The 9,902-nt window shown below is 48.5% G+C and overlaps 1 protein-coding gene and 1 non-coding gene across 3 annotated transcripts; one reads left to right on the top strand and one right to left on the bottom strand.

Annotated features, from left to right (window-relative positions):
* Positions 1-922: 922 nt before the first annotated feature.
* On the bottom strand, positions 923-994 carry trnaq-cug (transfer RNA glutamine (anticodon CUG)). Its single transcript has one exon. It is a non-coding gene; the product is annotated as a tRNA-Gln (tRNA).
* A 609-nt stretch (positions 995-1,603) lies between these two features.
* On the top strand, positions 1,604-9,902 carry LOC128517118 (oxysterol-binding protein 1-like). 2 transcript variants are annotated; one of them, XM_053490923.1, is made up of 16 exons: positions 1,604-1,756; positions 2,286-2,456; positions 4,001-4,209; positions 4,342-4,504; positions 4,579-4,690; positions 4,781-4,979; positions 5,064-5,166; positions 5,292-5,355; positions 5,449-5,616; positions 6,283-6,528; positions 6,636-6,756; positions 6,850-6,953; positions 7,466-7,561; positions 7,660-7,847; positions 7,982-8,220; positions 8,322-9,902. In XM_053490923.1, the coding sequence occupies exons 2-16, from the start codon at positions 2,323-2,325 to the stop codon at positions 8,462-8,464; spliced, it is 2,289 nt and encodes a 762-aa protein (XP_053346898.1). In that variant the 5' UTR covers positions 1,604-1,756; positions 2,286-2,322; the 3' UTR covers positions 8,465-9,902. The 2 variants fall into 2 exon arrangements, with proteins under 2 accessions (XP_053346898.1, XP_053346899.1); XM_053490924.1 differs by having other exon boundaries at positions 5,295-5,355.

The raw sequence follows: 9,902 nt of genomic DNA on the forward strand, positions 1-9,902 counted from the left end.
TTAGTTGGTGTGAGAGAAGAGGATGCAGAGGATAGGGTTAGATGGAGGCAGATGATTCACTGTGGCGACCCCTGAAAGGGAACCGCCGAAAGACAAAGAAGAAGAATTAACAATATCAATTAACGTAAATTAACATCAATTGACATCATTTAACAAAATCAATTAACAACATCAACTAACAATCAATTAACCTAATCAATTACCAATATAAATTAACATCAATTAACAAAATCAATTAACATCAATTGACATAAATTAACATCAATTAACGAAATCAATTAACGAAATCAATTAACATCATCAATTAACAATATAAATTACCATCAATTAACAACATCAATTGAATTGAAAGCTGAAACAAGACAGATTGACATTTTAAGTTAATAGATAAACTGAGTTCTATACCAAGGAGACAACATAAAGTTCACGTGCAAATGTACAAACAAGATTGACAAAGTGACGACGTGACACATTTCAATACTCTGTGGTGACGAGGTGATGAGTCGAGGTAGTGGGAGGAGAAACAGTGAACAGTAAACATGCCTTGTATGTGGCAGCAAATAAATAAATAAATAAATAAATAAATAAATAATTCCTGCCTCTGATGTCTGTGTTTTCATGTTTCCTCCTGGTACTCTGCTCCCAAAATTCCTGAACGGTGACTGGAGGTCCTTCCATGACTATAAAAAGTGGAATAAATACGATGGTCAGCACTGGCCTCCACCATCACCACCTAGTTGAGAATGAAGGGATTAAGTGTTGTTTATAGATTAACTACAGATTATTATTATTATATATTTTTTTTAAGTTTACAGACTAGTTCAGTGATATTCACTATATTCGTTTTTCTAATCCACTATATTTATTTATTAGTTTTTAAGAGTTGCAGTAGTTCTCTCTGTGGTCATGATAAATAAATCACAGGTCCCACCGAGATTTGAACTCGGATCGCTGGATTCAGAGTCCAGAGTGCTAACCATTACACCATGGAACCACGTGATACAGGAGCAGCTTCCCTGAGCGGGAAAACCTCACTGCTCCCCCTAGTGTTCAGCTCCCTGCCTCCTGAGTGTCTATAAATAGATCTAAGTTAAAAAAAAAAAAAAAAAACTACTGTTTTTTAAAAATCTATAATTTATTCTGATTATACTTTTAACTCACGTCGTATAATAATAGCGTTCACGTTTTACTGTGCAGGAGAATCTAAACCGGAAGTAACATTTACCAGGATGGGTGACGTCACCAACAAATTATAGAGTAAATATAAACATTTATTATAAAATTATAAAAAATAATTATAAATATCTCTATAACAAAATAAAAAAAAAAAGTAAGTAAAAATATGATATAGATATTATATATTATATTATATATAAAAGAATTAAATTAAATGAATGTAATAAAGTTTTTAATAGTGATGAAAATGCGGCGTATTTGCACAAATAAATATATTAATTAAAATTAAGAACACGTTTAAAAAGGCGTATTATAAAAAAAAAGGAATATTATTTTTATAACTATATTTTAGCAAGTTGTTTAGTATACAGTGAGCATATAGGGAGAGTCAGGCTGTGTCCCGAATGCCTGCTCACTTTCTCTATAGTGCACTACACAGGGCATGACGTAGCGCGTCTCTGGGTCAGGCTCGATGGCGCATGCGTAGGGCAGGTGGGGTGATTTGGGACTGGACCCGCGCTCTCGCCCTCTCTCCCTCTGTTTGTACTTCCTCCACACCGGGCTGTTAGACAGCAGGCAGGTGAGTGAGTCTGTAGAATTCGATATAAATCTCCACATGAATAAATTAATCAGCGTTAAAGTGTAAAGTGTGTTTTAGACCTGTTCCTGGTGCTGTCATGGCGCGTGAAGGGGGGTTTGTATCGCTGATTGTTATGCTAATGCTAACCTCATGCTAGCGGTTTAGCCGAGTTTGGACACGTAGGCGAAACCCGCATCATGAAGGCTAATGTTTAGCACAGAGCTAATGTTTAGCACAGAGCTAAACTCGGGATTTCATGTCTAAAACCGGCGGATGTGATTTAAACAGAGTGTTAAAGGCGGCGGGGTGATGACCGGCTCCTGTCCCGCCTGGCCCCGGGCTTCAGTCTCACACTAGCGGCGGGAATCTCCACCCGTCACGGTGTATTCATGAGAACCGAATAAAGTCTTTCTCTCTCTTTATTCTATAATTAACTCTTCCGTTATGACCGTAATGAAGTATCTTCTGTATCGTGTTCTCCACTGCGGGTTTACTGAACCTGTCTGCTCATATGTTTTGGCCTCCTCAGGAAGCGGTAGGCCTGACTGAAGCCTCGGGCTGGCGTGATGTCGGAGCCCAAAGCGGCCGCTCCGGCGCCCGGAGACACCTACAAGGGCTGGCTGTTCAAGTGGACCAACTACATCAAGGGATACCAGCGGCGATGGTTCGTCCTGAGCAACGGCCTGCTGTCCTACTACAGGTACAGACACTTTAATCTGACCGGTCACCACAAATCACGTGTGTTTATGGCTTCACTCTACACCTAAACTCCACCACAAGTGTCCCCGAGAACAGGACCGGGTCTCTAGAGCGAGTCCCCGAGAACAGGACCGGGTCTCTAGAGCGTGTCCCCGAGAAACAGGACCGCGTCTCTAAAGCGTGTCCCCGAGAACAGGACCGGGTCTCTAGAGCGCGTCCCCGAGAACAGGACCGGGTCTCTAGAGCATGTCCCCGAGAAACAGGACCGCGTCTCTAAAGCGTGTCCCCGAGAACAGGACCGGGTCTCTAGAGCGCGTCCTCGGGAAACAGGACCGGGTCTCTAAAGGGCGTCCTCGAGAAACAGGACCGGGTCTCTAAAGGGTGTCCCCGAGAAACAGGACCGGGTCTCTAAAGGGTGTCCCCGAGAACAGGACCGGGTCTCTAAAGCGTGTCCCCGGGAAACAGGACCGGGTCTCTAAAGGGTGTCCCCGAGAAACAGGACCGGGTCTCTAAAGGGTGTCCCCGAGAAACAGGACCGCGTCTCTAAAGCGTGTCCCCGAGAAACAGGACCGGGTCTCTAAAGGGTGTCCCCGAGAAACAGGACCGGGTCTCTAAAGGGTGTCCCCGAGAACAGGACCGGGTCTCTAAAGCGTGTCCCCGAGAACAGGACCGGGTCTCTAAAGCGTGTCCCCGAGAACAGGACCGGGTCTCTAAAGCGTGTCCCCGAGAACAGGACCGGGTCTCTAAAGCGTGTCCCCGAGAACAGGACCGGGTCTCTAGAGCGTGTCCCCGGGAAACAGGACCGGGTCTCTAGAGCGTGTCCCCGAGAACAGGACCGGGTCTCTAAAGCGTGTCCCCGGGAAACAGGACCGGGTCTCTAGAGCGTGTCCCCGAGAACAGGACCGGGTCTCTAGAGCGTGTCCCCGAGAACAGGGCCGGGTCTCTAAAGTGTGTCTCTGAAATCACCACTGGGTCTTTAAACTGTCACCGGGTGTGTCTCATGTTCGGAGGTGTATTTTATTATCACATCTCCATCTTCACGTCATAGTTTATCACCTCACCTCAGAGACACGCTCCAACTCCATAAAGACATCTCATCGTATGGGACATCGATGGTGGTGGTGCAGATGATATTTATCTTTTATGCTCACTGACTTTAGCACGTGTGTGTGTGTGTGTGTGTGTGTGTGTGTGTGTGTGTTTTACGTGACTGACATGAGGTGGGCTTTACCTGTGAACAATGTGAACTGGTTTATCCAGTTTGCTTTGAAGAAAGGTGTGTGTGTGTGTGAGTGTGTAGATCTGACCTCCTCCCTGTAGATGATGTTAATCAGATCTCTGAAGGTCGATGAGTCACTGAGATTATGAGTCCTGTTAAGACCGAAGCTGAGGGTGTGTGTGATGTATGAACGTGTAATGGGATGGGCAGAGTCACGTACACGACCTGCGTCACTCTTCATTACGGCTGTAATAAATGTTAAACCTAAATTTGCTGAGTCTGCACAAACGGATCACATACCAACAACACTGATGAATGGGTCACAGGACGCAGGCGGAGATGGGACACACGTGTCGAGGGACGATAAACCTGGCCACGGCCAACATCGCGGTGGAGGACTCGTGCAACTTCGTCATCTCCAACGGCGGGGCGCAGACGTACCACCTGAAGGCCAACTCGGAGGTGGAGCGCCAGCGCTGGATCACAGCCCTCGAGCTCGCCAAGGCCAAAGCTGTGCGCTTACACGCCGAGTCAGGTGACTCACTCTCTCACACACACACACACACACACACACACACACACACACACACACACACGTAGTCTTTTTCCTTCCGCGTTTAGTGAACTAAAGAGATGAATTGGACATGTGTCCTCTGTCTCCACTCAGATGACTCCGGGGACGAGTGCGCATCCTCTCCACCCATGACCGGTCAGGGTGTTGGCGCTCGGAACTCCGAGGTCCAGTCCACGCTCAGAACACTGGGAAGCAAAGTAGAGGACCTCAGCACGTGCAACGACCTCATAGCCAAGCACGGCTCCGCTCTCCAAAGGTCAGCCTCGCCCCTTAGACGAGTTACTCTTATTTTGCGTTGCGGTCCGTTTGAGTTGCCGTGGTCTCCCTCAGGTCCTTGTCCGAACTGGAGAGCATCAAACCGGGCGGAGAGACGAGCGATAAAATCCGTCAGGTGACAGAGAGGGCCACGCTGTTCCGCATCACGTCCAACGCCATGATCAACGTACGGCGCCGCCATTCACACTTCAGGTATAATCACGCTGCAGTAAGGCTGATGTCTATAAGTCTGTGTGTGTGTGTGTGCGGTGCCCAGGCGTGTCGGGACTTCCTGGCGCTGGCTCAGGCTCACAGTAAGCGCTGGCAGAAGGCCCTCCAGGCCGAGCGGGAGCAGAGGGTTCGTCTGGAGGAGACGCTGGAGCAGCTGGCCAAGCAGCACAACCACCTGGAGAGGGCGTTCAGAGGAGCCACCGTGCTGCCCTCATCATCCAGTAACATCATGGCCGACATCAAGGGTACACACACACACAAACACACACACACACACACAGGGGTGATCTGATGTTTAAAGATAATAATGATGATAATTACTGTTCCAGTCTCGGCCGGGGTGAAGGGCGACGCCAGCGATGATGACGAGAACGAGTTTTTCGACGCGTGTGAGGAGTTTATCACCGTCCCAGCCGACCCCAAATACCACAGGTCTGTGTTCACCCTGCGTCCTCTTTCTGTGTCTCACACACCGCGGACTGGACCTAAGTGTCTCTCTGTGTCTCTCTCTCTCCCCCCTCCCCCTCCCTTTTCCCCCCCGTCCGTGTTCCCCTCAGGAGGTCGGGCAGTAACGTTAGCGGGATCAGCAGTGAGATGGGCATGGACGACGGCACCGCGTCGGTGAGGACTCATCGTCCCCGTCTCTCCGAAGTCGTTACACTGATTTCCATGTCTCGCATGCCTGGTTAAACCGATCTCTTTTCTGTCCTCCAGCTGGACGAGCAGTCTCTGGCGTCCAATTCGGAATCTCCCCAGTCGCAGGAGGTGGAGCCGGTGAGGAAGAGGCGGAGCCGGATCCCAGACAAACCCAACTACTCGCTCAACCTCTGGAGCATCATGAAGAACTGCATCGGCAAAGAGCTCTCCAAAATCCCCATGCCTGTAAGGGACGCTCCTCCGCCGTCCATCACGAGAAACCCTTCTGTCCATCACACATTGTTTATTTACTTTTACTCCTGTGAAGAGCTTTTAAACAATAAATAATCTGATACATTTCATCTAGTCTTAATATCGAATAACAAAAACTGACTCTCGTCATGATTATAGCCGATTATAAACTCTGATTATTATTCAGAGTGTGATTGTAAACATTTGACTTTGGTTTAGAGTTACACTACAGGTTATTGAACGACATCAGACAGAATCTCCAGTCCAGCTGACTCTTGCTAATGTTAGCCGTGATCGGAGTTGTCTCCTCGTCTCGTCTCCTCGTCTCGTCTCCTCGTCTTGTCTCCTCGTCTTGTCCTCTCTGTGTTTACCGCCGGTCTGCATTCACTATGTTGCACTACCGCCACCTTGTGGTCTTGATCTGCCTTCGTCTCTTCTGTCAGGTTAAATCCTCAGTTCTAGTCCAGACAACCAGTTCATTAATAAACCTCTCACTCAACCGTTACAAATTCCAGCCATCAGGTAGTCGTCATGGTAACGTGTACAGTATTTGGTATATCCCTAGGGGCTTAGCTCTAAAAATCAGCTGTTGTCCTTACGGTGTATGTGTGAGATAACCCGCGGTGTGTGTGTGTGTGTGTGTGTCTCCTCTTCCCCCAGGTGAACTTCAACGAGCCGATCTCCATGCTGCAGCGTCTGTCCGAGGATCTGGAGTACTCCGAGCTGCTCGACCGCGCCGCCAAGTGTCAGAGCTCCCTGGAGCAGCTGTGTTACGTAGCCGCCTTCACGGTCTCGTCCTATTCCACCACCGTACACCGCACGGGGAAACCCTTCAACCCACTGCTGGGGGAGACCTTCGAACTGGACCGCCTGCAGGAGAGCGGATACAGGTCCCTCTGTGAACAGGTACTGAGGGGGGGAGGAGAGGGGCGCATTATGTTTTTTTTTTTTTTTTTAGTAAGTTATATAGTTCAGCTTTGTTTTTGAATGTGTGTGTGTGTGTGTGTGTGCAGGTGAGTCATCATCCTCCTGCTGCGGCTCATCACGTCATCTCCGATCGAGGCTGGACCCTGAGGCAGGAAATCACTGTGGCCAGCAAGTTCAGGGGCAAATACCTCTCCATCATGCCCCTCGGTACAGCGCACACACAAACACACACACCAATAATAATAATAATAATAATAATACCTAATTTAATATATAATAATAACTATACTGTGTCTCCAGGTTCTATTCACTGTATATTTGAGAAGGGTAATAATCATTACACCTGGAAGAAGGTGACCACCACAGTTCACAACATCATCGTAGGAAAGCTGTGGATAGACCAGGTGAGGTCGGGCCTGACACACACACACACACACACACACACACACACACACACACACACACACACACACACACACACGCTGCACTTTAACTGCTTTACCTGTTCTGTGAGTGTGTGTAACCCCCACCAGGGGGCGGTGTGGAGCCTGAACACTGAGACTGTTATTAGATACACTAATCAGATGTCTATAGTCCTCTGTGTGAAAGTGTGTGAAGTTACAGAGTCTTAATGAGTCTTGAGTGTGTCCGCGGTGACACTGAGATCATATTGGTCTTCATTATTGATGTCGGTCCTCAGCGCCCCTCCCCCGTCTGTGTGTGAGAACTGTACATGAACCTTTAAATTCCACCTGTACTCAGGCCTCTGGGAGACTGTGTGAGGACGACTAAACTTCACTCGTACTCCAGGGGCGTTGTTTATGTCTGCTCACGTGTGTGTGTGTGTGTGTGTGTGTGTGTGTGTGCTGCTGGACTGTTGCTCAGGTAACACCCCCTGTTCTCTCTGTCCTGTCAGTCAGGAGAGATCGATGTGATAAACCACAGAACAGGAGATCGCTGTCACCTGAAATTTGCTCCCTACAGCTACTTCTCCAGAGACGTGGCCAGGAAGGTGAGACTCCACACACACACACACACACACACACACACCTGGACACGCCCTCGGCTCGTTATTGACTTTACTAACTCTCTCTGTCTCACTGTCCCCAGGTGACGGGTGTGGTGACTGATAAGGACGGTAAAGCTCACTATGTCCTCTCGGGGACGTGGGATGAGAAGATGGAGTGTTCGCGTGTGATGCAGAGCACCCGAGGAGGAGAGAACGGGGCGGAGGGACGCCAGAAAACCGTCTACCAGACGCTCAAAGCTCGAGAACTCTGGAAGAAAACTCCTCTTCCGTAAGCCCGTGCCCCGCCCATTCTTGGTCTTATCATGCGTGTGTGTGTGTGTGTGTGTGTGTGTGTGTGTGTGTGTGTTGACACTGTGCTGTTCCTCCTGGACAATGCGCTGTAACATGTTTGTGTGTGTGTAGAGACGGAGCGGAGAACATGTACTACTTCTCATCGCTAGCGCTGACCCTGAACGAGCCCGAGGAGGGCGTGGCCCCCACGGACAGCCGGCGACGCCCAGATCAGAGACTGATGGAGCAGGGGATGTGGGAGGAGGCTAACAGCGAGAAGCAGCGGCTGGAGGAGAAGCAGCGCACCGTGAGGAGGGAGAGGGAGAGGGAGAGGGAGGCGGCTCAGCTCGCCAACACTGAGGACAGCGAGAGTAAGACACGCCCTGGGGGGGGAGGGGCACAAAGGGCGGGAAAGATTTATCTTTGATCTCGTGGTTGATCCTGTTTTATTCCTCTGTGTGTGTGTCTCCAGGTGTCCCTCAGGAGAACTACAAGGCGCTCTGGTTCGAGAGACAGGACGACCCGAAGACCGGAGAGGCCACGCACGTCTACAGCGGGGGTTACTGGGAGGCTAAAGAGCAGGGCGACTGGAGCGCCTGCCCCGATATCTTCTGAGGGAGCGCTGACCACGCCCCCACAGGCCCCGCCCCCTCCCCCACCCCGCCTTTACAGTGGACTATTCCAACATCAGCAACCAGGACATGATGCATCACATCCCCTCCCCCTGCTGGAACACTGGACGGACTTCCTCATCTCTCCGTCCTCGCTGACTGTAGCCCCGCCCATTCACACCCCGTTACCCCTCCCTCGGTCTAATTCCAAAGGCTCCTGTTACGGTCCTGTTCACTTCCCGTCCTCCTCCTCCTCCCCCGTCAGTGTTAACGACTCTGAGGATAACGGGCGTGTCTTCCACAGTGGGCGTGGCCTGTACGGGCGTGGCCCATCAGATATCAGACGGAGTACTCTTTATCTGCGTTAAACAACTGGAAGATGACGAAGGACGTGGATTATGAGAGGTTTAATGGATCGAGTTTCTGTTTTTTCTTTTTTTTTCTCTCACACAATCATCACATCATTAATTTAAATAAATATTAAAAATTTATCAGATTAAGTCACCTGTCACTGTCTCGCCGTCGCTACGGAAACGCAACTTGCACTAAAGCGTGTAGCAGAGTTACACAACGACTAGTGCCTGTGTGGTGTCACATACACACTCCCTTCACTTTCACACTACTGAGCACATCTCCCCACAAGTGTGTGTGTGTGTGTGTGTGTGTGTGTGCGCGCGCTTTTAAATGAGACGTAAGGCTCTTTACTGCAGGCACTGAGATAAAGAATTGGACAGAACTCAAGTGTGTGTGTGTGTGTGTGTGTGAGAGAGAGAGAGGTCGAATAAGGTCAAGAGGGAGCTCTCTAAATAATCGACGTGTGTGTGTGTGTGTGTGTGTGTGTTGTTGATGGAATACGAATCTTTTATTTTCAAGTGTACTTACATGTGAACAGAATCACACCGAATAAACTGACGTGTAATTTGTGTGTGTGTGTATCAGATAATGAAGTAACATTAGTGGTATTATTAATGCACAGGGGGTCGAGCCGGACCCGTCTAGACGCCGTCTGGTCCGTCAGTGATTTTCTCGCGGTGTTGAAGGGAAACTCCAGGCTTTAATGCGTTTCTGGTCTCTTTGTTTTTTTTTTCTTTTGTTTGAAGTTACTCACACTGACTTTTTGCTTCGACACGAACACTTAATAATTTTTTATGTCCTTTCATCTTTACTTTGAATTGCAGTAGAGTTATTTGTTAATGTTTTTAATTATAACTGTTATTTTCATGTAATGTTTTTGTTTTTCGAATGATTTTCCTCGTAATTTTTCTAGCTGTAAATTGTTGTATATCTGCCCCTGTCTGTTTTTTTTTTTTTTTTTTCTTTTCCTTGTCTTGTCTTTTTTTTTTTTTTTAGGGTCTCTTTTGATCTCTGCTGTGATGGAATAGACCAAGTGTAGAAATGCTGCAGGATGGAATAAAATCTGATTGGGGGAAAAACACACACAA

Source organism: Clarias gariepinus, unplaced genomic scaffold, assembly GCF_024256425.1.
Source record: "Clarias gariepinus isolate MV-2021 ecotype Netherlands unplaced genomic scaffold, CGAR_prim_01v2 scaffold_35, whole genome shotgun sequence".
Lineage (NCBI taxonomy): Eukaryota > Metazoa > Chordata > Actinopteri > Siluriformes > Clariidae > Clarias > Clarias gariepinus.

What these genes read in the sequence shown, in the direction of transcription:
- LOC128517118 (XM_053490923.1), top strand. Translation starts at nt 2,323, where the DNA reads ATGTCGGAGCCCAAAGCGGCCGCTCCGGCGCCCGGAGACACCTACAAG. An exon ending in GCGCTTACACGCCGAGTCAG is followed by an intron (nt 4,210 to 4,341) that starts GTGACTCACTCT and finishes GTCTCCACTCAG; the next exon opens with ATGACTCCGGGGACGAGTGC. An exon ending in CGTCCAACGCCATGATCAAC is followed by an intron (nt 4,691 to 4,780) that starts GTACGGCGCCGC and finishes TGCGGTGCCCAG; the next exon opens with GCGTGTCGGGACTTCCTGGC.